We start from the raw sequence: 27,258 nt of genomic DNA, 5'->3' as shown, positions 1-27,258 counted from the left end.
CCTGCCAAAATGAAATAGTGTTCTTTTCATTCAGTCCAGCTTCACTACATGTATTTCCCCCACGTTGATTCTAAATTGTGCATTTGCAGGGATATTTTCCTCAAAGGCTGGTATGTTGGAACAGATTTGATTTCCTGTATGATGCCTTGAAGGGTTAAAAAAATCTGCATTTCTTCAAAGAATTTTGCAGCTGGCTTACAAGCATTTTGTTCCATGTAGTCACACAGCTTCTGAGCACAACCTCTCATGGTGTTGGGGAGATTTATTTAGAGCTCTGTTCTTATAAAAATATTCTATGACTTCTAGTAAGTACACTCTCTCATCATGCACGCAGAGAGTTTTCATTTGATCGGCCTCGTGCTTCTTAAATATAAAACAGCAGCATGCTTTGCTACCCTTTTACTATTACATTTGACTTTTTGTGATGAAGAAAAGTTGCAGCTCTAGCACGTGCGGCACTTTCTTTTCTTGTTTTAAGAGATGTAACCATCCAAGTAGTTTTCATGGTAGAAAATAACAAGCATGTTCCATCTTTTGATAACTTGCTGGGTGGCAATCCTGAAGATTTGTCATCAGCCTGCGAGAGAAGCTTGTACCTGACTGTCCTTACAGAAGCAGTTGTGAATGCTACTTTTACATCTACAATCAGGCTATTTACATTCGTAAAATAATTTGTCCAAAAAAGTTTAGCAGATGTGCTGCACAAGTTACACGCACTTCAGTCAGCAGCACAAGTTTCAGGCTTTCCCCCAAGCGCTTGCTTATGTCCTTCACCAACTCAAACACCTTTGGTAGGAAGCATCAAACTTCAGATGATCTTGTATTAGCACCCACACCAGCTCCAGTATATTGCTTACAAAGCTTGGCTTTTTGTTACCATCAGCTGCTTCCCAGTCATGGAAGCTGAAATTTGGCATTCATGGTTTCAGCCTCAAAAGAAGTGGGGGTTGGGGAAGTTGATGATTGTCTATTTTTAAAAACAACAACAGATAAAATGAAACAGAACCTATGTTGCAAGTTGCTTGAACTCATAAACTTTCTGATTTCAAAAAATAGTTAAAAATTTAAGCAATGAAGTTCAGTGGGTCATTGAAACTTAAAATAAGGGTGAGCATGGTAAACCCCAATGACCTTATGTATATATAAGTTTGAGATATTTACATTTGAAAAATAATTTCTGAATAAATGCAGTAATAACTTTTCAAAATATGAGAGATTTCAATAAATACTAGCTGTTTGAAAATGCGTTAATCCAGTCATGGCACAGAGGTTGTAAGACTCCATGCAGATGGCTTAAGTCGATTAATTCACTAGGCCAACAAAACCTACATTTCTCAAGGCTCTAGGTAGGGCTCTAAGAATAAAATCAAATTCTAAATAAAAACTGCCTCATTCTGGAAATACAAAATGTTAGGAGTTGATTCTTTGATTTGTGCCAAGAGTCAGCTCCTACATGTTTCTATGGAGAGTGGGGAAGAAGCATTATTGCAGTAAAATGATACATCTGCTGATGTATTATACCTTTCATTGCACTGCTAGGGTAACACTTTCACTATCCCTGCCTCATTGAAATTAATTAGATGCTTGCCCCACTGATTTTATTGGGACCATGTACAATGGAATTTGAAACAAGGCACTGTATCCTGATTGCTGCTTTACTGCTGATTAGTTTATTTGTAAAGTGCCTTGAAATAAATTCTATATGGATTTTTTCAATCTCTACAATATGGTTACAATCCTAGGTTGATCATGATGAGAATATCAATCCATCCTCAGTTCTCCTCTATCCCTTCTGAAAACAAGAGCCATTTTCCAAGAACAGATATTTCTAAGAACAAACACCTTTTCTGGATGTGTTGAGATCTTATCCCATTGCTGCAGTACCTGTGAATGCTGCTGTAATTCAGTGCACAGTGTGTGTTAGCCTGCTATGGGGTGACAGCCAGTGTTCCAAGATCAGTAAATTATGTACTGTGCTCAAACCCTGTACTGTACCCTGTACCCTGTACTGTGCTCGAATCCTGGCAGCTGCCTACTAGTTAAATTACTATAATTATCTGAGCTGACATTCTACTATACAAATGCAGTTTAGATTAGCACTGGAAGAGGAAGACACTTTGTAACACTTGCTAATAATGAGTGTATTGCAAGTATTTGTAAAATTGCAACAAGGAGTCGGACACATTAGGCTATCATGAGTGCATCATATTGTTTGCATGCACTTGGATCAACTGAGCAAGCCAGTCACACACTGACTTTCTTCTAGCCCAATATAAATAACATACCTCAGTTTATTTATAGAGACCACTAATGCTGTCTGGCTTTCTTCTATTAAATAGGCCACTGTAATAGTATTTTTACTTTCCTATTAATTGAGATGAGATTGCACTGTGGTAATTATCCCATTTTAGCAATGAGCCTCACTCCAGTCAGCAGTTCCTGTCCATCTGCAAACTCGTCCTGCTGACTGTCACCCTGTTTCCTGGGGAACCATGCTTCAGTTCCTACCATCACACTCTTTAAAGGTTAATTAAACATGAAAAATCCCAATGGTTTGAAAGAGGAAGTTCTCTGTGTTGATCAGATGTCACCTGTAGGTTGTGTATATATTCAGCACAGTAATGTGATTTTCAGGAAATAGATGATTCATAAAAAATGTCTGAGGGTGGGGGCAAAATGCAAAAATGAGCTTCCTCTTTATTTTTTAGTGTTAAATAAAATTGTTAATATCTCAGCCTTCTTCCCCACCCACCTCACTTCCCAGTGTGGTAGAACTAATGTGATGGGTTCACTGGATAATTCATTCTCTCGCTTGCAGTTGAAAAGCCTGAGCTGCTTTTATTTAGGTTCATATTAATCAGAACTGTAGAGAATAACCAGTATGCTCTGATTCTGCTGGATTATTTGCCTTGAAAACACAGTATTAGCCTGAGGTTGAAGAGCTCCTATATTTTGAGGCCTTTTCTTTTTATAATTTGAGGTTTTGCTTAAATCAAAATAACTAAGAATATGCACCACAAACGCACTAGTCACTAGTGTCATTCTTCTCCCAGGGGGGATTCTGATGCATGAATTAGCAGCCAGTCTCCTCTCTCCCTGACACTGGTGTTGGAAGTTTTTCCCCTCGCAGTACCTGTAGGGGAGCGCCCCTAGTAACCCCTGGAGTGGCACCTCCATGGTGCGATATAAGGGGCGCTGCGCGCTCTCCCAACCCTCATTTCCTTCTTGTCACCAGTGAAGGTGCTTCAGAACTGCTCTGCGCCAGCTTTGCTGTAGTTTGTCCCAGGGCCGCCCAGAGGATTCAGGAGGCCTGAGGCAAAGCAATTTCGGGGGCCCCTTCCATAAAAAAAATTGCAATACTATATTCTTGTGGGGGCCCCTGCAGCACCCGGGCAAGTTGCCCCACTTGCTCCCCTCATGGGCGGCCCTGGAAAAAATAAACCTTCCGCATCTTGTCACAAACCCAGTTTTGAGAAAACTTCTTTACAAGGTATCACTGGTTCTCAGAATCAGCTAGTGCTAGAAGGCACTAAAGCTCATTAAAAGGGTTGGACAAATATTTTCCGTCAAAACTTTTTTTGGATTGAAAACTAGGGGTTTTTAAAAAGCAGAAAAAAATCACGGACAATGTCTGCTTTCCTTCAAAAGTTGTTGTGGTTTCTTTAATTGAAAAGCTGAAATTAGTCTGCCAAAACCTGAATATGGTTTGGGGTTTCAGAAGTGTGTGGCCAAGTATTTCCTGCTTGCTGTGTTTAATTGTTTAAAGAAACAATAAAAAATTCTGCTTAAAAAAAATCCAGAACTTTTGAACCAACTCAGCTTGTGACCAAACTCCTGAGCCCATCCACTCAGAGATTTTTCCGGGTTTTTGATACTCTGCTGACTTCCTTGACTCCTATCTGTCTCCATAACTTTGGGTTCATTTAGGTTAGAACATAAGAACAGCCATACTGGGTCAAACCAAAGGTCCATCTAGCCCAGTATCCTGTCTGCCGACAATGGCCAATGCCAAGTGCCCCAGAGGGAGTGAAGCTAACAGGTAATGATCAAGTGATCTCTCTCCTGCCATCCGTCTCCACCCTCTGACAAACATATGCTAGGGACACCATTCCTTACCCATCCTGGCTAATAGCCATTAATGGACCTAACCTCCATGCATTTATCTGTTTCCTAGAGACTGGCTCCATGGGGTCTCTCACAAACTGGAGATGGTTCTGTGGGTTTGTCTTAGTATAGCTTTGTACATACTCCACAAACTGAGCATTTGAGCTTGTATCCAGAATCTGGGATGAGCCTATATTGTGAAAACTGACTGCTCAAAATTAGCACATGCATGTGAATGGACACAGGCGTGCTAAAATTAAATTAACCAGGTTCTCAGGGGTTCACAGGTTATTACTCGGGGTCATGAGCTGTCAGCCTCCACCTCAAACCCCGCTTTGCCTCCACATTTAAAATAGTGTTAAATATAAAAAAGTGTTTTCAATTATATAAGTGGTGGGGGGGTTGACTCAGAGGTTTGCTATGTGAAAGGGGTCACCAGGACAAAGTTTGAATTAAACTGAATTAACCCTCTTGAAACTCAGGAATGCAGGGGGACGGGCTGTCTCCCTTGGTAGGGTGGGAGGAGATAGGTGGTGTAGGATATTGCTCTTTTCATGTGATCCCTCCCTAGTGGCTAATTTTAAATGGAGTTACCCTCCCTGACATGACTATCCTATGGCACTGAAATTAAATATAGACTATAATTGGGCATTTGAGAGTGAAAGGGATGGTAGCCCTAATGGAAAGCTAAAGCTTGGCTCTTCTGCAAGCATCAAACTGCTGAATGAGCTTAGGGTAAGGACGGCTGTGCCTCCAAACAGGCCTGGCCCTGCCCCCTATCTGACCCACCTACTTCCTGCCCCCCAACTGCCTGCCCCCCCCCAGAATCCCCGACCTATCCTGCTCCTGCCCCCTCACTGCCCCCTGAGACCCACCACACCCAGGACCCACATCCTACTCCCTGTCCCCTGCCTGCCCAACCCCTACCCACTCCCCACTGAGTCCTGACAGACCCGAAACGCCCACAGTCAACCCCCCCTTTCCCTGTCCCCTGACTGCCCCCCAGCCTCTGACCCCTCCCTGTCCTCTGAGCTGTCCTCGGACTCCCTGCCCTTGATCCAACACCCTCCCCCCCACAGCCCCGGCCTTGGCCCCGGCCCCTTACCCCCGGCTCCCCCCTCACCCAGAGACTCAGCGGGTCGTATCCAACAGCGTCCCTGAACAGCAGTGCAGCGTGGCTCTGGCAACGGCTGAGCTTCTCCCCGCTCAGAGCCGCGTGGTAAGGGGGCGGGGCTGCAAGCTGTAGCGGGGCCTGAGCTCGCAGCCCCACCTCCTTACCATGCAGCTCTGAGCAGGGAGGAGCTCAGGCCCCACCGGAGACACACTGCACTGCTGTTCAGGGACGCTCCTGGATGCGCTGAGGCTCCGGATGAGGGGCAGAGGCGGGATCGGGCCAGGGCCGGGGTGGGAGCCTCACCTGTTCTTTTGGGGGCCCCTGCGGAGCTCGGGGCCTGGGGCACATTGCCCCACTTGCCCCCCCCCCCACCCAGGCAGCCCTGGCTTGTCCCCAGATCTCTTGTTCATTCAGTGTATGTGACCTGTAGTTAGTACTCGATTAGTTTTAGTTTAATTTAGCTAGTGCGCCCAGGCCAGGGCATGCCCCGTGCCAAGGGTTTTAAGTCGTGCAACACTTGTAGGTGCCAATGCCAGTGAGTGATCCGCATGCGGACTGTTTACACTGTTTGGTTGAAACTCATCTCAGCGATCGCTGCAAGATTTGCAAGTTGTTTAAGCCTTGCACCAAGAGAGAGGGAGACTTTAGGCTCCAGGATATCTTCATGGAGTCGGCGTTGACCCCCGACCCTGGCACACCGCTCCGAGTCAGCATCGGGCACCGTGATGTCAGTGTGCAGCAACCCCCAGGCACCGTCTACCAGTCGGCACCACTCCCTGTCCTTGGGCCATGCCAGGAAGGCTAAGAAAAGGCCTTCTCCACCGCGGTACTGAAGTAAGACCCGTGTTGGGCAGCCCTTGATCCCCATCGGCCTCCTGGCCTTTGACTCAAGTCGAGCGGAGTAGCCCAGCCCATTCAGAGCAAGCTTCCCCAGATGTCCGGATGCCCTCCGCATTAGAGGCCCTGCAAGCAGCCCGGGACATTATATCCATGTCAGTACTGGGAGCATCGCCAGTGTTGGCCCCGTGGTCCAGAGGCAAGCCACCACTGGGATGTCCGCAGTTGTCCCTGATTCGGTACCAGTCATGGTCAAAGGAACATTCCCGACACCGTTCGCCACTCAGCGACCATTCCATGTGTAGTCCACGTGGGTTGCTGTCAACTCCCACCAGGTTGTCTGGCTGGGTTCTGTCTGACCGAGACTCCAGGCAGGGAGGCTCTGGCTGACGTGGCATCCAGGACTGTCCTGATAAATGCTATGCATTGTACCAGGGCTAACATGGACTTGGTGTCATTTACCAACAGGCCCAAAGTGGTGCACGTGGACATATATATTCGAGGGCCACAGATGCTTTCTCCGTTTCATGGTTTGGCGGGAGCACTACCAATTTACAGTCCTCCCGTTTAACCTGTCCACTGCTCCCAGGGTATTTACAAAGTGTATGTTGGCGGTAGCAGCCTACCTCAGGCACCGCGGGGTCCAGATCTTCCCCTATCTGGATGACTGGCTGGTCAAGGGCAGCTCCTGGTCACAGGTCTGGGATCACGTGGCGCTTCTCCTGTCCACGTGCACCACTTTGGGCCTGTTGGTAAATGACACCAAGTCCATGTTAGCCCTGGTACAATGCATAGCATTTATCAGGACAGTCCTGGATGCCACGTCAGCCAGAGCCTCCCTCCCTCAGGACAGGTTTGAGACCCTGAAAGGGCTCATCGATACAGTCACGAGGTTTCCAGTGACAACAGCCAGAGCGTGCCTCCAGCTCTTAGGTCACATGTCGGCATGCACGTATATGGTCTGCCACGCCAGACTCAGGATGAGGTCCCGTTCAGAGGCGGGCCCCCGTCAATGGAACTGGTGTCCGATGCATCGAATCTGGGTGGGGAGCCCATGTAGAGAACGTTCAGACTCAAGGTCTGTGGTCTGTGCAGGACCTGGCCCTCCACATAAACGTCAAGGAGCTCAGGGCGGTGAGGCCGGTGTGCATGGCTTTCTGCTCACACCTGAAGGTCAAGGTTCTCATGAACAACTCGGCCTCAATGTTTTACGTCAGTAGGCAAGGTGGGGCCTGATCCTCTGCCCTTTGCCAGGAAGCCCTCAGGCTATGGGACTTCTGTATAGCCCATGACATTTGCCTACAGGCCTACCACCTACCAGGTTCCCTGAATTCACGGGCGGATTGCTTGTGCAGGGTCTTCTTCTCTCAGCACGAGTGGTCTCTTCACCCAAGAGTGGGGAACTCCCCAGGTGGACCTGTTTGCGACTCAGCAGCTAGACGGGTCTGGGAACTCAGAGCCCTGACCTCTGAGCCCCCGTACATGGTGTTCCATAAGGATAAGGTCCAGCTCCATCCACATCTGTTGTTCCTCCCAAAGGTAGTCTCTGCCTACCACATGGGTCAGGACATTTTCCTGCCGGTCCTCTGCCCCAAGCCCCCGTGTCCAGTGAGGAGTGCCGCCTCCACATGCTGGATGTGCGATGTGCTCTGGCTATCTGGAATGGACAAAACTGTTCAGAAAGTTCTCACAGCTGTTCATCGCCTCGGCCGAACACATGGAGGCTCGGCTGATCTCGACTCAGCGGCTCTCCAACTGAATCACATTGTGTATCCGTACCTGTTATGACCTGGTGGGAATGCCCCTGCCATCAGCTGTGAGGGCACACTCAACTAGGGCGCAGGACATTTGTAGGGCTGTCACGAGGTCTTCAGTTCACACTTTCACCTTGCATTATGCGATCGTCTCCGAAATCAAGGAGGACGCTGGGTTCAGCAGGGCTGAAGAATCTGTGAACTTCTACCCACCTCCAACAGATATAACTTGGAATCACTTATTGTGGAGAGAGTCCAGCAGAGGGCAACAAAAATAATCAGGGGGCTGGGGCACTTGACTTATGAGGAGAGGCTGAGGGAACTGGGCTTGATCAGTCTGCAGAAGAGAGGAGGGGGAATTTGATAGCAGCCTTCAAATACCTGAAGAGGGATTCCAAAACGGATTGAGTTCGGCTGTTCTCAGTGGTGGCAGATTACAGAACAAGGAGCAATGGTCTCAAGTTGCAGTGGGGGAGGTATAGGTTGGATACTAGGAAACACGATTTCACTAGGAGGGTGGTGAAGCACTGGAATGGGTTACCTAGAGAGTCGGTGGAATCTCCATCCGTATAGGTATTCAAAGCCTAATTTGACAAAGCCCTGGCTGGGATGATTTATTTGGTGTTGGTCCTGGCTTTGAGCAGGGGGTTGGACTAGATGACCTCTGGAGGTCTCTTCCAACCCTAATCTTCTATGATTCTGTGAATTATAAATAAATCTTAAATTTGATTATTCATTATGCTTCTTTGTTTATCCACACAGACATTTTTATTCCAAATGTATCATTATCTCTAGAACTAGTTCAAATACTAAAATGGTACTACAATAACTTTGTTCTTTATACTCTCATCATGTGAAAGTTTGTCATTTGTTCCTCAATTTAAAATAAGGGGCTAACAGAGATGTATATGTAGCCCAGGGAATTTGTGGGACTTTCACTTGCATACCCATCGAGTAAGCCGAGTACACAACATTCTGTTATGGAGCAGAATATGTAGTGTTGTTCAACTCCAAGTGTTTTTAACCTGGCACTATAAAGCTTAGGTTAGGCAAAGCTACGTCTGTTAATGTGTCATAAATAAAGACTTTCAAACACAGATATTCATTCCCAATGAAGAAATCCAATGTGCATATCATTGCACAGGCCTTTCTCTTTCTTTTTTGATTTTCACATGTCACAGACAGTTGAAAGAACTTGTGTCATTCTGTTTCTCTAGAATTTAACATTTTATGTAAAGCTAATTATGAGAATTTCCTATAGTAGCAGATGAAATACTAAAATTACATGCTAGTTCCCTTTAAGTTTGTGATTTTCAGAATATGTTTAGTCCTGTAAGACAACTTGCAAATTAAAACATAATCTCCTTTGATTTGTAGATTCAAGATGCAGCAAGTCAAGGCTTGAAGTTTGTTGGAATTATATCTCAGTACAGTTCCCAGGTGAACTCCCAGGCCAGTACCGCAGTGGCACCCACCAGTAACAACTCTGCACAACCACAAGATGTCAAAAATACATCAGACTATTCAGAGGATCATGCTTCATTGGATAGCAAGAAAGCAGATGATGCTAATGGATGCAGTGCACCAGCCCCAAGTGAGGAAAATGCTGACCAGAGTGTAGAGCTCAGTGGGGATGTAAGAGGGGAAGAACCAGTTACTGAGCATCTGAGCTTAAACTCTGCAGGGGAGAATGGAGAGCAGTTTCAAGGAGAGAGCCCGAGTGCTTCACGAAGCCTCAGAGAAGCAACAGACAATCAAGAAGGGGTAGCACAAAGCGACACATCAGCATTGTGTACAGAACCACTTACTGGAAGTAAGTACTGTAATGACCTCTGATACGAACAAGCAAGTTTTAAACTGCCCTTGTTATGTTCACAGTATCTTGGAAGAGTGATTATAGCATTGGAACACGGAAAAGATGCACGCTATGAATAATAAAACCTTTTAACCCACTTTTCAACTTGGCTGCACACTTCATAATCATTAATCATAAGTTTTTAGGCATTCATAGGAACAATAAAAGATCAGGCGCAACTCCATTGTGACCAATTAGGTTTATCCTTCTGTGCTATTTTAGTGGGGTTATCGTTTGCAGGGGGCAGTTGTCATCTCAGATTTGGGCTTCCCTCTTCAACTTAATTTTGCCTCTTTCTCACATGGAAAGTTCATATGCTTGCTATTCATGTGGGTTTGTTTGCTACTGCTCCCTGCTTGTGGTACTGAAGTCCTCAGAGCTCCTGAGCTTGGTTGATTTCCATCTACTATTTCCCCATCTGAAAAGATGATAATGTGCCTGAGAAGGCTTTACAGTTCTCATTCACAAATGGGACAGTCCTCAAACCCTTTCAGAGTGTGTCAGCACCACTGTAGGTCAACAGATAGCAGAAAATAAACCAGCCCAACAGTTCTGAGAACACAGAGAATCTAGGCTCTCAGACAGGTGGAGGTGGTAGTTGCAAATCTCCAGTTAGGACAGGATCAGATAGCAGTAAGAGGGAAGGGGTAGTTATACATGGTAAATGTTCATTCTCATTACACTTGATCATTTTCATCTTCTTATTCTTATGTATTTGTTAGTGGAGGGTGGTTCATCATAAACTATTTTCCTGTGTCCGTTTTGTTGTCCTCTAGTTGCACGTTCTACTTTATATGTGCCATTTTGCACCACTAAAAAAATATCTTGGCAGGGAGATGTCACCAGACTCCCTATTTGATCTGTAAAAGCAGCAGAGAATCCTGTGGCACCTTATAGACTAACAGACGTTTTGGAGCATGAGCTTTCGTGGGTGAATACCCACTTCGTCAGACGCAGGTAGTGGAAATTTCCAGGGGCAGGTATATATATGCTAGCAAGCAAGCTAGAGATAACCGTAGTGACTGTCCAGTTTGGCCGATGTACATAGCAGAGGGGCATTGCTGGCATATGATGGCGTATATATTACATTGGTGGACGTGCAGGTGAATGAACCAGTGATGGTGTGGCTGATCTGGTTAGGTCCTATGATGGTGTCGCTGGTGTAGATATGTGGGCAGAGTTGGCATCGAGGTTTGTTGCAATGGATTGGTTCCTGAGCTAGAGTTACTATGGTACGGTGTGCAGTTGCTGGTGAGAATACGTTTCAGGTTGGCAGGTTGTCTGTGGGCAGGATTGGCCTGCCACCCAAGAGGCCTGTGAAAGTGTGGGATCATTGTCCAGGATGGGTTGTAGATCCCTGATGATGCGTTGGAGGGTTTTAGCTGGGGGCTGTATGTGATGGCCAGTGGAGTCCTGTTGGTTTCTTTCTTGGGTTTGTCTTGCAGTAGGGAGGCTTCTGGGTACACGTCTGGCTCTGTTGATCTGTTTCCTAATTTCCTCGTGCGGGTATTGTAGTTTTGAGAATGCTTGGTGGAGATTTTGTAGGTGTTGGTCTCTGTCTGAGGGGTTAGAGCAGATGCGGTTGTACCTCAGTGCTTGGCTGTAGACAATGGATCGTGTGATGTGCCCGGATGGAAGCTGGAGGCATGAAGGTAGGCATAGCGGTCGGTAGGTTTTTGATATAGGGTGGTGTTAATGTGACCATCACTTATTTGCACCGTGGGTCTAGGAGAAAGTGGATCTCCTGTGTAGATTGGTTCCAGGCTGAGGTTGATGGTGGGGTGGAAGTTGTTGAAATCATGGTGGAATTTTTCTAGAGTCTCCTTCCCATGGGTCCAGATGGAAATGAAGATGTCATCAATGTAGCGTAGGTAGAGAAGGGGCGTGAGTGACGAGAGCTGAGGAAGCGTTGTTCCAGGTCAGCCATAAAAATATTGGCATATTGTGGGGCCATGCGGGTGCCCATAGCAGTGCCACTGATCTGGAGATATATATTGTCATCAAAATTTGAAATAGTTGTGTGTGAGTATAAAGGCACAGAGCTCAGCAGCCAGTTGTGCTGTGGCATCATCAGGGATACTGTTCCTGACAGCTTGTATTCCATCTGTGTGTGGGATGTTTGTGTAGAGAGCCTCTACATCCATGGTGGCTAGGATGGTGTTTTCTGGGAGGTGACCAATGCATTGTAGTTTCCTCAGGAAAATCAGTGGTGTCACGGAGATAGCTGGGAGTGCTGGTGGCATAGGGTCTGAGTAGAGAGTCCACATATCCAGACAGTCTTCAGTGAGAGTGCCAATGCCGAGATGATGGGGCGTCCAGGATTTCGGGTTTGTGGATCTTTGGTAGTAGATAGAATAACCCTGGTCGGGGCTCTAAGGGTATGCTGATTTGTTCCGGTGTTAGTGTAGGGAGTGTCCTGAGTAGATGGTGCAGTTTCTTAGTGTATTCCTCAGTGGGATCTGAGGGAAGTGGCCTGTAGAATTGGTATTGGAGAGTTGTCTGGCGCCTCCTTTTGGTAGTCAGACCTGTTCATGATGACAACAGCACCTCTTTTATCAGCCTCTTTGATGATAATGTCAGGGTGGTTTCTGAGGCTGTGGATGGCATTGCGTTTCTGCACGACTTAGGTTATGAGGCAAGCGATGTTGTTTTTCCACGAATTTCTGCTGTGCTACGTCGCGGAGCATTCATGTATAGGTCCAGACTGTCATTTCGGCCCTCAGGAGGAGTCCATGTGGAGTTCAGTTCTTCTTGTGCTGTTGCGTGGGTGGGTACCTGTGTATCGGTGCACCTCTGTTCAGTGTTGTCCTGGAAGTATTCTTTGAGTCGCAGACGGCGAAAGTAGGCTTCCAGATCGCGCACAGAACTGTTATCATGTTGGTGGGGTGGCAGGGCAGAAAGAGAGTCCGAGAATGTAGGAACAGACTTTTCTTCTGGGCTGAGCGTTAGTTGGATAGATTGACATATGGCTCAGGCTGGGTGGGTTAGGGGTACCACGGTTGTGTCCCATGTGCAGGTAGGAGTTTAGACAGCTTACAGTCCTTTTTCCTTTTGGTAGAGAGGTGAAGTGAGTGCTGTAGATCTCCTGTCTTTATTTTAGTGTGAAGTCCGTTTTATGGAAGTTTGGTTATTAATGAAGGTCTCCAGGTTGGAGAGCTCTTTTTGATGTTTTCCTGTTTGCTGTATTAGGATGCTGATCAGGTGGTTTTCCTCAGTTTCTTTGATAGGTATGGCATAATCTCTCACTGTGGTCTGTGTAGTATGTAGATAGCAGTGGATTTTTTACCTTTAGTCCATTTGGTATGATGTCCATCCGTTTGCATTTGGAAAGGAAGATGATATCTGTCTGTATTTGTGCAAGTTTGATCTGTTTGATCTGTTTACTTCTGTGTGGGGTACTCAATAGCTTCACTTGCAATTACAAATAAGACAGGGGTAAGAACAATTTAGAAACACACAGTGTCATTGGGGGAAGGAAATGTTTACTCTTACCTTTTACCAAATTATTCTGAATTGAATCTCATGATTAACAATTAGACCTTATAATTTTTTGCCCTTTCTTATCTAGCTTCTTATAAAACACTTTTTACACTATTTTCTCATACTGTTTTGCTTAGTAGTTCATTCGGTATTAATTATTACTTTATATAATTAAATTCCACCTTAATTATTTTCACAACCATCATCTCCTTGGTTGTAGTTTATTCCCATGTCTTATATTTTACATAAGCGCATCCAAACTGTTCTGTTCCTCATAGGATTCTGTATGTGACAGAGTGACTTCTTAGCCTCCTCCATAGAATATTGGCCTGATTGTTTGTATTTTTACATAACTAAATTTTGAGGGGGGCTGAATCAAACTGGCCACATTTTACTGTACTTTCGTCATTGTTTGTGGGACAGTAAAGCAGCCAGATTTATCCAAAGTATATCCCAAAGTGGTTGCATTTGTCTCATATTAGAATAGTTTATCTGGATTTGTATTATATCCTTATGCATCTCAGCATTGTATTTGCATTTGCAACTGCTTCTAAACAAGGGGTATATCCAGTTCAGCCAAGCAAGTTACTCTCTCTTTCTTACATGAGTACTTTTAAGAGTACTCACGTTCCATGTTTTATTTTCTCCTTAGCTTTACACTTTTCTACACTGAATTGTATGAGCCTCTGACTGCATTTGACCATTCTTGTAGTCTGTGCAATGTATTATGAAGTTTGTCCAGGTCATTGGATACATAAAGTCAGGAAAAACTGGTTGTAATCTGATTTCCTGAAGGGCACCACTTGTCTGTCTGCCACAGACGGTTTCCATTCCCTAATTCCATCTATCTTCGGACTCTGAGATAGCTCATCTATGCCCAGCTTTCTGACAATTGTACTGAAACTTTTAGTTGTGGAACTTATTTTAAGGCCTTCTGAAAACCCCCCAAAATTTCACCCCAGCTGCTGATTCACTAGACAAAATCTTCAGTCTCATTCTCTGCTGACCTTCTTTGTTTAACTTCTTTCTTTGAGTGCTTTCTGATTTGAGAGTACTTCTCAGCCAGTGTATGGGTTGAGTAATGTTTCTGTTTTCCAAGAATGAGGATCTGAGAAGACAATTTTATGAAGTATCTCACAGGTAGCTGGATTTTTCCAAATATATTGTCCCCACCATAGAGCTGATTTCTTTATTATTCTTGAGTGCCTGTGAGTTCTTTCAGTGCTTTCTTTTTCTTCCCTGGAAAATGAATTTCAGTCTTTGGCATCAATCCTTCATTCTCCCTTGTGAACACTGAATCCCTGCATAATTTTTGCATTGTCTCCCTTTTCTTTCACCAGACAGTCTCTGCTCTCTCTTGGACTTTTCTTCTCCTGAATTCATCTTTTTTAAATGGTTGTAGTATTTGTTATAGTTTGTGCAGTCTTCATTTCATTATTTAATTTAGGGTATGTCTATACTGTTGCTGGATGTATAATTACCAGCTTGTGTAGACATGCCTGCACTAGCTTTCATTGAGCTAATGTGCTAAAAACAGCAGGGTAGCCGTGGCGGCATGGGAGGCAGGAGAGGCTGTCCACTCAAGAACTTATGTAGGGTCTTGGGTGGGATTGTAGTCAGGCAGCTAGCCTGTGCTGCCACTGTAGCTACACTGCTCTTGTAACACTCTGGCTTAATCAAAACTGACATGTGTATGTCTACCTGAGCTGGAAATTACATCTCCAGCTGCAATATAAATGAACCCTTTGTGTTTCTCATTCTTACACTCTTACAATGTCATTTTTACGCTAGCTGATCTGTGTCTTTGCCTAATTATTTTGTAGAGCCCACATGACTTTTTCTCATTTTTTATTGCTCTTTGCATGTCTTTGTTTATCCACATTGACCTTTTTCTATTCCCATGTGTATGTGTTGCCAAATATTCTACACAACTCACAGGCATACAGTACTTTCTAACAAGAAATTCTTTCAAGTGCTTTTCCCACTTGTCTTTGTTTTGTCACCTAGCTAATTCTCCCCTTATGTAGAAGTTGTTCTCTTGACTTTATTATCTGTATCTACTGCTACATTCCTGAGCCAACACGTTTATTTTTATACGTGTAAAGAGCCAATCCCCAGCTTAGCTACCCAAATAATAATCATAGTAGTAGTAGTTGAACATTTCGCTTTTCTGGTTTTTTTCCTTTAATGAATTCCTCACTTCTCATTTCTTTTGAAATTCAGAATCTTTGTCCTTTCTGCTTGTATACCTGTCAATAATTGAACCATTATTGACAGTGGCTTTCATCAAGGGGTCCTCCAAACCTGGATTGAAAATGATTTTAAGTGTACATGTAACCAGGATAAAATATTTTGAGTAACATTTCAGAAAATACCATGCTTTCTGAACTGTACTGAAGAGGATTTTGATCTTTTTACACTTTGCTGAAAATCATTGTCAACAATGGTCTATTTTCAAGTGTAGACAAGACTTCTTTGGTATCATGTTAGTTCTGATTACAAACCGGACCAGATTTTTCTTGCTAATGTTTGTTTGCCTACATCATCAAGGGCCTGGACTAATGCCTGTTAAGGCCAATGAAAGAATCCAATTAACCACAAATGTGTGTAAGATCAGACCTGCACAGCTCAAAACCCAATCAAAATAGCCTCCCTCTCTACTTCCGTTTATTTCCAAGTTTAAAAGTGTTGTAGTTATCATGTCCACAAAAAACCTTCTCCATTTATTTCTACCTTTAATAATCATGTCCTGGTTTCTCTCCAGATAGTTAACATCTTTCCTGATTTATTTATGTTCTCTGTTTATATGCTTTTTTGAGTATTGTACCCTTTTGAGTCACCTTATCATCACTTTGTTCTTTCTGAACAAGTGGTGTGTAGTGAGTGAATTCCTGTTAACATCCCCTTGGTGGTGTTAATTTTGAGATATGTCTCTTCTCTCCATCTCCTCCCTCCAGGACCCATCATCTGTTGTTTCCCAACCTTTCTTTATATAGAGAGAGTATTGAGCTCTTCTCTGAGGTGCACTCTCTGTACTTGATTAAGCCTTCATTAGCTTTTCGCTCTCCACCAGGCTTACTTCAGCCAGGCTTTAGCTGAGTCATTGGCATTGTAATCCTTTGGAACCCAGTTCCACCATCTTTGTTCACGGTAGTGACTTACTCTAAATTGTCCCTGTTTGCTTTGTGTTCTTTTAGTTCCACGATGAGGCCTCCATGAGAAAGAACTGTCAGAGTGACTGTATCATAGTAACACCTGAGATTAGAAGATATTACCTTTACAATATAATATGAGATACTTCCAAGTTAATGGGCTGCCTGAATGTTTTATTATTTTTATTCCCTTTGAAAAAAAAATCAGTTCAATTGGGGTTCATTCCTGCTGTGTTTGAAATCAATGGAAGCTTTGCCATTGACTTCACTAGGTCATTAATCAGGCCACTAATATGTAAAATAACAATAAATGAATATTTTAAATTTTAGACGTTTTACTGTTAAATTAGTGTTTCTTCCTTCCTGGGAGTTTTGATTATCTCTTTAACTCCCACTTAACCCCAATATTGCAGATGTCTGTGGTGATTTTGTTGTCTACTGAGACTTACCTAATGATGAGATTAAATTAATCGCTCCTCAGGTGGGCTGGAAGCTACATCACACACACCAGTATCTAGCTAATGCCCTTATCTTTAGGGATCTTCACAATTCCACTTTTCCTTCCTATTCATCTGCTCATTTCTTACTGCTTTACCTCTTCTCAGACCCATTTGGCCTCTATATTTGTTTGATCCGCTATGAATTCCTGATCTTGGCTCTCCCACTTGCCATTTCTGTGTGCAGCCCATATAGCACCAGAATAAGTTATTTACTTCTTTAGTGGAAGATCATATCATTGGAAATGTTACTTGTCCTAAATTTGCAGTAAGATCTCAGATTTGAGCTATGTCCTTGATATCACAGTTAGTAGTTATCTCCTTTGTGGTGCTTACACAAAGGCAAACAAGTATACAATTTAGGTGAATTTGCTAATAATATATTCTACAATGATAAATTTTACTAGTAAAACTCATTTGTTTCTACTATGTTATTTATTTATGCTGGTCGACTCTCCCTCTGAGCAGGAGTTCCATATTACAACTAGTAAATATTTATATTATGATAAGGCCCCAGTCAGGATTTGGGACCCTGTTGTGCTGGGTGTTGTATAAACACGTAAAGGAGATGACCCTGCTCTGAAGGGTTACAATAGAAAGACAAGCAGACAAAAGGGGAAGGATCTGATTATGATAGTTATAATAGGAACAATAATTATAATATCACAATATGTTTATTATAGTCTTACTATTTAAAAACTTTTTTTTTTAGCAATGGAAATATTTGCTATCTTCAACAAGCCAAAGACCCAACAAAGATGCAGCCAGTACTATACTGTGATGATTCCTATGAAGATCTCCAGGAATGGACAGACTGTCAACAGCTTAGAAGCAAATTGGCTGGAGCACATGACAGATCACTTCAGGAAAGGAGGCTTGCTGGTGAATGCCATCTTCAGCCTTGGAATGGTAAATGGTATGGAATTTACTGAAAGCACTACCCTGTGACTCTTTTTCCTTTTAAGGGGCTTACTGTAGTTGAAGAGAAGACATTTGGTGGGTGTTTTTAGGATAAGCCAAAGCAGATTTTATTTTTGATCAACCTATTTCAGTGATGGAAATAGCCAAGTACAGGAAATACTTTGGTGATTGAATGAGGAACCTTGAGATCATGCATTATATTTTATGTACATTGTAGAGATGCTTCTGCAATCACAGAAGTATGCAAACACAGATAGCATCAGTTTATTTACACGAGTCAGTTTTTGATCTTTAATCTTTGAAGTTTTAACAAAGAATAGTCTTTTTTTAACTACACTCTGGAATCACATACCATACATGCAGATTACTTGTAGATTTCACCCCCACAGCAGCTTGTGAAATAGTATCTCAACATTTTAAAGCAGTTGAAATAAACTAAGGGAGGCATTTCCTATAAACTGCTCTGCTGTACGCTGCTTCTGGGTCTGAGTTTAGGTCACTGCAAAGACACTACTGATTCCAGTTATCCATTATAATCAGTCTGTCTAGGTTCTTATGCAGCACCCATCACCTGAGTACTTCACAAAATTACAAAATGTACGTATAAATCTCTCTTTTACTTTACCTTCTCCGATCTGGAGTGTGTGATGGAGAAGTGAGGTGGTTCATTTGTTTTGTTGATGTTATAGTAAGAAGAGTAGATCAAAGAAATGAGTGGTTTTGTTCTGAAAATTAGGCATCATTGCCAGGATTTGAACTCTGCTCTCTTGGCTCCACAACCAGTACTTAGAATATAGTTGGCCACAATGCTTTACTTAAAATCAAGCCCTCAGCCCTCTTACAAAGAGGGACAATATTGACTTAGGTGTTCAGGACCCAGGAAGAATGGGAAGGAAAAGACGGGCCAAGGGAGGGAAAATATTAGGAGAAAAAAATGTTCCGGTCATAGACAACAAACTAACTTTCTTGGAAGAATACGGTAGTAGTCCTCGCACGACTAGAGAAATAAGGGCCTGATCCTGTGACTCCTGAGTGCCTTCGCATTCTACTGACTTCACTGAGTTTGCTTAGCCACTCCTCAGTAATAATTCACTGGACAGAGCGCTGATTTGGGGGCACAAGGTTTGTGGCAAAGTGAGACAAGGACTGCTGCCAGAGGTTTTATTCCTCTTTTGCTGCTGGCAAAAGTCTCTTGGCTAATGATAAAACACAAGAAGATTAATTTATCCTGTTAAAATTCAATTGGGAAATTAACAGTCACTCCTAATTTTTCATTCTGCAACAAATAGCAGCGAAGAGAAGGTCCAAAGTTCACATGATGGAATGCTTTCTCAGAGCTTCCTGGCAAGTCCTGTAATTGCTAGTTAACTTGCTTAGAAACAAATGGTCATTTATTTTGTGTATATAAAAATTGCAATTTATAAAGTATGAGTCACTGAGCCTGATCTGCCCAATTATGTCTGCTTTTTAATGCAAGTATTTATTCCTGGCCCCTCATCAGTGTACTGTTAAACACAGCATATGAAAAGTATTCTTTTGTTATTTAAACATTAAAAGTGCTTTTACATAATATTGCTCTGGGGGAGGTTCATGCACTCAGATACTATGTTGAAGAGTGCTTGGAAAATGCCTACACACAGCGGTGTAGAGAGATTAGAGGCTGAGTCTTAAATGTTGTTTATTTTCTGAACAAACTGAATAGTACAGTTAGTTTAGAATTGTGTAAAAATGGCCAGATCCAGAGTTAAGCTAGAGTAAAGGTTGTAAACAGGCCATTAATTTCCAATATTATTAGAATTTTATTATTGTGAAAGCAAAAAGTTTGAAAATCAAGAAAAAAAGTATGGAAATAATGAATTTAGAATGTTGTTGACTCAACCTAAATGTCACGAGGCTTAGAAATAGTCAGTATGGTGCCAACAGCATCCTTAACTCTGCCGTTTGTCCTTGATCACTTTCAATTCTGGGCCATAGACCTTCCTATATAAACTGTGGCTAAACCCACTCAGTAGTAGATAGACACCTGCCCTTTTACTACCTTCATGGTAAAGGACAAAGACTACAACATCTAGGTGTCCCTGTTTCTCCATGAGATGATAGCACTTGACTCTATCCATTTACTCTCCCAGTATTAGTCAGAAACCTCAGATTCCAAACACAGATCAGAAGTCAAATTTTCTATATTCATCCAGAACTAATGAGTTATGGGCCCTCCAGAGTCTAATTGCCCTTCTAAGATGGGCTTGAAATCCTCCTGTACCTGAGGAAGCTTGGAAGTGTAGCTGCAGGTTATGTCATTGGAGAACAAAAGACCATATTATTGTGATTCATATATAATATATAAATATTTTCATGTGACAGCTAGTGCAATTCTTCCACCAGTAAGAAGCGGTTAGATGAAGGCAAATAGGGTCAGAGTTAAGCTTGGTGTTTGATACTTTAGATGAGTATTTCCAGATTTGATGATATTTAAGTTTTTTGTTGATTTACAGTCCTCTAAATTCTTAGTTTTCCTACATTTGCTTGTTACCTTAACTCTCAATTTCCAACTTTTGGACTTTTAAAAAATATCTACAATGTTTAAAAAAAATAAAATGTTTGGGACATTACTGGTCACACGGGACAGTAGTCATTGCTAGTGTGACTGTACTGACCTCAGTGGAGTTGGCTCAGGGATGCATTTAGCCTGTTATTTTCCTATATAGGTAGCTAACATGGCTGGGATTCTTGTCACTCATGTGGGGGGGGGTGAGAGAGAGAGAGCGAGCTCAGCCAAAGGCTAACACACAGATCACAGGCCAAGTAGAATTTATGCCACTATGTTTCACTCAGTAGAAACAATAACAACATAAAGGTTAGCTTCAGAGATGAGGTGGCTTAATAGTTCAAAGACAGCTATGGGAAAATTGTTGCCCACCAGTATCGCTGTCATGATATAATAAGAAATCTTTTTCCATACCCTTCTTTTAAATCACAAGCAAGAACATTACAGCAGCATTTTGCCAACAGACCTGCATCAAATATTTATACAGCCAAGTGAAAATAGCTTTTTGTGAACAATGGGGAAGAATCTTTACCTTAATAAAAAATGCAGTGATAATGGACCATTTGTTGGTAAAGGAGGGTGATTTAACCTTTGTATTCTGAGCCTTCACTCTGAGAAAGAATGAAGTTGCATGAGCTAAGAGGATGGAGAGGAAAATGACAGGGTGAACCAGACAAAATTGAAACATGGTTTCTTTTAATAGCATGACCAGCTGTGTGGCCCAATGAACCGCTGCTAATGGAGATGGCCCAGTGTTTGATTGCAACACAGGGCTTGCTAACTTAGTATTTGAGAATTAACTGGATGAATGTAATACACTGACTTACAAGAGATTAATCACACTAATGAAGAGTTTATTGAAAGATGAGAAAAACACACAGGAATCAGGGAGACGTTAAACTGCTGGCATGGTAGATGGTGTAGGTACTGCAGACCACTGTAGGAACTGTAAAAGAGAGTTTTGTTGTGTGGCTTGCAAAGTTTTGGATGACTGTTTTTCTAGACTTGAGACATGATGGTTCTGTCCCAGAACACACATGTGCTTGCACATTAGGGTATATACTTTGGGTATATCTACAATGTCGAGTTGAAGATATAAATTCTAGCTCACGGCGACATACCCACACTAGCTCTGATAAAGCTAGTGTGCTAAAAATAGAGTGTAGCTCAGTGCAGACGACAGGATGGGCTAGCCAACCCAAGTACATAACTGTCCAAGATGCTGGGAATGTGCTTGGGGTGTCTAGCCCCTCCTGCTGCCCATGGCACTCTGGCCACACTCTATTTTTAGTGCACTAGCTCGATCAGAGCTAGTGTGGGTATATCAACTTGAACTGGAATTTACAACTCCAGCTCGAAGTGTAGAAATACCTTTAAGTATCTTCATTAGGTGGAGCTCATAATACACTCCGGGGACTCCTTGCACTCCTCCATTTCCCCTGCCCACAAGCACCGTGTGTGTCTCCTTTGCATTGCGCTTTATTTCAGGGACTCACTGCAACTCCCTCTTCCCCTTCCCACATGCCAGCAGTATCAGGAGTCCCCCATTCCCACCTCACCCCATGGCAATGAGTCTGTGCCCAATACATTCTTCTTCCCCCCAGCTCCACTGCAGGGTCTCCCCTTCTCTACCAATGCCACATGCTCTTTGTGGATCCCCATGCCTGCTTCTATCCTCCTTCCACCACATACCAGGGCACCTCTTCTTCCCCAGGCACCCTTTCCCTACCATTATTATTTCTCTTCTTTCTGTGTGGGAGATAAGTCATTCAGGGTGTCAATATGTTAAAAGCTATTGAGAGGGCAGGAAAAAATGAGATAGGGATATTGCTGTGCTATAAGTTTTTGATGGGTTCTATCAACTGATGTTTTTGATCTATAGATAATTACAGAGTGCTGTGGCTCTGCTAAACAGATGCCAGGGGCTCTGTGTATCCCCCATTTCTCCCCTTCCAGTTTTCTGATTTTCTTTCTCAGATCAGTAGGGTTCTGCCCATTGATACCTGAAACATTCCCTGAAATTTTGGAATTAGTCAAAGATGGGGGTTCAGAAGTTATTGCATTATAGACGGCCAAGAAAATGCCATCAGGCTGAGCATATGCCCTTTCAAGCTCAGCCAACGATAGACTAATTCTCAAAGGGATGCATACTGACCAGGATTTATCACCAAATTTGGTCCGCTGGTTGGATCATTAGCTTCCCTGGCCTGGGCTGGGTACTGATGGAGAGTGTGACATGAACACTGATCCATGCCCCCCGCACTGTTTATTTACATATATGAATGCTCTGAATTGTGCATGAGTAGATTAATATGCAGTGGATATTAATCTACTCTGCACACATGATGATTTCAGAGTGGGCTCAGACGTGTGTGCTGGTTTGTTTTGAACCCTCAAGCATGGGTGGGTGAGCAGGTGGAGGCTACAGTTATGCAAGCATATGAAAATGTATTTTATTGGATTTTTGTATAGACTAGAGTATACATAACCTTCACAAAGCATCTACTCCCACATATAACCTTTCTCTTGTATGATTTAGACCAGTGTATTCTTAGTTCATCTACAAAACTTTATTTCTTGGCTATCCTTGCCATTATGATCGCTTGTTGGGCATCCTAACAGTTGAGGGGTGACCAGACCTGTTCCTTTTGACAGAAGAGGTTAATCTGTCTCTGTGGTTCTTCTTCGAGTGCTTGCTCATATCCATTCCAGTAGGTGTACGCGCCACGCGTGCACGTTCGTCGGAGAACTTTTACCCTAGCAACTCCAGCGGACCGGCAGGCCGCCCCCTAGAGTGGCGCCACCATGGCGGGTGATATATACCCCTGCCGGCCCGCCCGCTCCTCAGTTCCTTCTTACCGCCGTGTCGGTCGTTGGAACTGTGGAGCGCGGCATACGGGCATAGCTGACCTCCCAAGTCCTAGCTTCTCTGTTATGTTTAGTTACAGTTATTTGTAGTTTATTTGTATTATATTGTGTGTTTTTGCTGTTGTGTGTGTATTATATAGTTAGTTAGTTTAGCGGTTCAGGGCCTAGCCTTCCCGCGCTGGCGGGGGCGGTATGCCTTTTGGTTCGCGGGTTTCAAAGCGTGCGGCTTTGTAAAGCCGAGGCGATCGGCCACCAGTGATCCCCACGCGCCTGCTTAAAGTGCCTGGGGGAATCACACTCCAGAGAAGTGCGTCATCTGCCAAAGCCTTCCCAGCCGCGGACTAAGAGGAGCGAGACCAGCCTACCGGACGTTCCTTATGGAGCGGCACTTCACCGCCGCGTCGGCACCTAGCAGCGGGCTCAGGCCCGGATCCTCCGGGCACCGCAAAGCGCAACGGCACCGCGTCTCAAGGCGGTTCTGCGGAGAGTGTTCCTCCCATGTCTCTACCCGCTAGAGCGCCCCGGAAGGACACCGTGCGACGCGGCGCGCCGGCAGCGCCAGGGCTTCGTTTGACTTCGGGCGGCAGGTCGTCGAGTCCGATCTTACTTAGCTCCTCGCCAATTTAGGGTTGAGCTCGTGTTCCGTTCTTCGCCCGAGACATTCTGTCGGTTTAAGGGACAGCTTATCGCTTGACGGAGCCTGGCTGCCCCAACCCGCACCGCGGTGCGGGTTGTACTTCTTAAGGGCAACGACGCCGGATGGGCACCGTCCCGGGATTCTCCGTCCGGCACATTCGTCCCGCACGATTCCAGGTCGCGGCACATCCCGGTTCAGAGGAGTCTGCTTCGACGCGCCGCTCGCAGTCCTGCACCGCTTCCCCGCGGCACCGGTCGATATTGCGGCGACGATCATCTTCACGTCGTTCCCTGGTGACTCCCGGCACCGTTCGGCCTCAGCCTCGTACGGCACGTGACTCGAAGAAGCCGTCACGGCACGAAGGTCCAGAATCCTCGCTCGACTCCGGAACGCCGACTGGTCGTCCCGTAGTTCTCTGCACCGGCATGGCTACGGCACCGCTCCCCCGGACACGAGGAGGCGTCGCTGTCAAGGCGTGGTATCTCGCACTACCGCGTTCCAGCCCCCGCGTTGGCCCTCTCGACAGGTGCAGCTCTTTCGAGGACGGATAGCGTTCTATGGACGTTGACAGATCCGCGCCTCTTCGTGAGCGGTACAGGAGCATGGCCCGCAGCAGTGGGCTCTTGGCACGCCATGCGGATCCAACAGCAGGGTTTCAGCAATTCTGCACGTCAGCGGTTCGGGCAGGGCTCAGAGGCTCGGTTTCTCACCCCGCCTCCCCTGCAGAGGACGGTCTCCTCCACCTAGAGATGAACCCCCGCAGGTGCAGGAGACAGCGCTCACTCTGAGCCGCCACCTGACACTTCTGGCCACGGTGTTCTCCTCGTATCTCGCCGCGTGAAGCGATGGCCGGGGCGACGACACGTCCTGCCCGACTAGACCTATAGGGCTACAGACCTTCTCAGACGCTTGCGCAAAACATGAGCATCCAGCGAGGAGGTCTCGAGGTGCGACCCGGTCGTCACGATATCTCGGCAGATCGCACCACCCGCGGTCGCCCTGCCTTCATAAAACCTACAAGCGAACGCCACCACATTCTGGCAGTTCCGGGCTCATTCCCCCTCGCTGCTCGGGGTGTGGAGCACACGTTATATGTTCCCTCGACAGGGATATGAGTATCTATAGTCCATCCAGCCCCATGTTCCCTTCGTCGTTATTCCGTGACGCGAGGGAACGAATGACAAGAAGCTTCTGGCCCGAAGTCTCGGAGGCGCGGCGTTATGGACCGCTCGGCCGTAAGTCATATTCCGCGAGCGTTCTGCAGCTGACGGGTTTCAAACCAACAAGCCCTGCTCAGCCGCTACGCATATAATACTGGAGGCGGCTGTTAATTTAGGGTTCTCCACAAGACGCGGCAAGGTTTCACGCCCTCTGGAGGACGGCAGAAGGTCGCGCGCCACTGCACTGCAGGCGATCTTTAGACGCAGCTGACTCGGCCGCTGGGACCATCGCCTCCGGGGACTATGCGCCGCACTTCTGGCTACAGGTCTCTGGTCTCCCTCCGGACTCCGGACAATTACAGGCTTCACTTCGAGGGGCCGGGCCTATTTCTGAGAGAGGACCCACGCCTGCAAAGTCTTAAGACACAGGTCATTTATGTCCTTGGATGAACACGCCTGTTAACGCAGCATCGGGTCCGGTCGGCTGCACAACAGCGCAGGCCCTTCCCGCAGCCAGACAAAGGCAGGACTTGCAGGAGACGTAACGAGCGCAGCTTCGACACTCGGGCAACCACGGCGGCCAAACTCAAGTCCCTCCAAGCCATCCTCCGGTCTGAAGGTCCTTTTGAGGTGCGCCCGGTGGCGGCTAACAGTTTTTCCATGGATCCATCCCCTCCCTTTTCCACCAGTTCTCTGTTTCTTCCTCCCGGCGTGGCGCCAGCTTATTCGACGTTGGTCTTCCGGACGCTGCGCTTGGGTACCACTCTGCAGTTTGCTCTGCCCGCCTCCCGCCCCTTCCTGTTCCTCTTCAGGACCCGTCTCACGAGCATCCTCCTACAAGGTTGCAACGCTCCTCGAACACGGAGCCGTTTTGGAGGCGGTTGCCGGCGGCGAGACGGGAAAGGGGTTCTACTCCCGTTTTACCTCTCTCCTCCACTTCAAAGCATCTCAGGAGGTCTCCGTCCCATCTACGTCTCCGGCGGACTCAACGATACCTACTCACATGTCGCTAGGTGCTCCATGGTCGTGACTCGGGGACATTATCCCTTTCTGGGTCCGGGATGGCCTCTCCCTCTCACCGCTCCCTCATTTATCTCATACTCATCTCCATATTGCCCATCGCAGATTCCTCCACTTTGTGTCGGCGGCAGGCCACTATCCATTCCCGGTACCTTGCCCCGGTTCGGACTGTCGACTCGCGCCGAGGGTTCACCAGTGCATGGCCGTAGTCAGTCGCCTTCTCCATCGCGTCGGGTACAACGTGTTCCCTTACTCGACAACTGGCTTATCCGGGGGCCTTCACAGATGAGTCCAGAAACACGGTCCAGGTGGTCAGCCACCTTATTCTCCCACCTCCGGCTACTACTCATGTGGAGAAGTCCACTCTATCCCTACTCAGGGATAGAGTTCATCGAGCCATTCTGACTTACTATAGCCCGGGCGGTCCTTCCTCCAGCACGGTTCCAGACGCTATTCAGCCTCATCCGCGGCTTGCAGTCGGCCCTCTGACCTCCTGCGCACTTGCCTGACGCTGTTGGGGGGGGGGGGGGGGACACATGGCAGCCTGATTCGTCACGGCGCCGCCGACTCGCCTCGCCCCACAATCCTGGCTCATCCCTCAGCTCCGTCGGGCGGCGCAGTTGGACACGGTGGTCACGATTCCACGAGGCGTCCTCCTCTCCCTCCATGGTGGCTGATCAGCCGTCGTTGTGCGGGTTCCATTTCATCAGCCCCCAGCCCTCGCTTCCCTGACGAGGAGCGTCCGATTTGGATGGGGGCTCAGCTAGGGACCCTCCGGACCAGGGGCGCTGGTCTCCTCCCGAGCTCGCCCTGATATCAATGCCGGGAGTTGAGAGCGGTCCACCTGCTTTGCTGCGTTTCGTGTAGATCCAGGGCCGTGTGTCTCGGTCTTTTATCGACAACACGATGGAGTTTTACTACGTGACAGCAAGGCGGACCGAAAATTTCCTCTTTTTCTCGGAAGCAACGATCGTGGGAATTTGCATAGCCCACTCGGTCATTGATTGCTCCTACTTGCACGGGCTGAAATACCCTTGACGGACCATCTCAGCTGGTCCTTCAGCTCCACGAGATGGGTCTTTCGCGGAGTCGCCCTTGCTCTTCTTCCGGCTGGGGGCATCCCCCCGTGGACCCTTTGCAACGCGCAGGAACAGGAAGTGCCCGATGTTCGCTTTTCCCAGGCCGGCGAGCGGTCGATGCGGACCGCCTTTCTAATTCCTGGACAACGGCACTTTCTATCGTTCCCCCGTTCCCTTAGTCCACAAGTCCTTCTGAAGCACGCAGGGACAGGGCCCGCTTGTTTGATCGCTCGGC

General features: G+C 45.8%; 1 protein-coding gene across 2 annotated transcripts in view; it reads left to right on the top strand.

Moving 5' to 3' along the window:
* Nucleotides 1-27,258, top strand: part of RFTN1 (raftlin, lipid raft linker 1) — a 136,835-nt gene that overhangs the window by 77,518 nt on the left and 32,059 nt on the right. For both annotated transcript variants that reach the window (XM_032801132.2, XM_032801129.2), the window contains exons 4-5: nt 9,187-9,622; nt 17,506-17,709. In XM_032801132.2, coding sequence (XP_032657023.1) covers nt 9,187-9,622; nt 17,506-17,709 — 640 coding nt within the window. The remainder of the gene's footprint in view (nt 1-9,186; nt 9,623-17,505; nt 17,710-27,258) is intronic.

The sequence above is a fragment of the Chelonoidis abingdonii genome, chromosome 2, assembly GCF_003597395.2.
Source record: "Chelonoidis abingdonii isolate Lonesome George chromosome 2, CheloAbing_2.0, whole genome shotgun sequence".
NCBI lineage: Eukaryota > Metazoa > Chordata > Testudines > Testudinidae > Chelonoidis > Chelonoidis abingdonii.
Note: the sequence above shows the minus strand (reverse complement) of the source record. Positions and strands in the feature narration are given on the sequence as shown.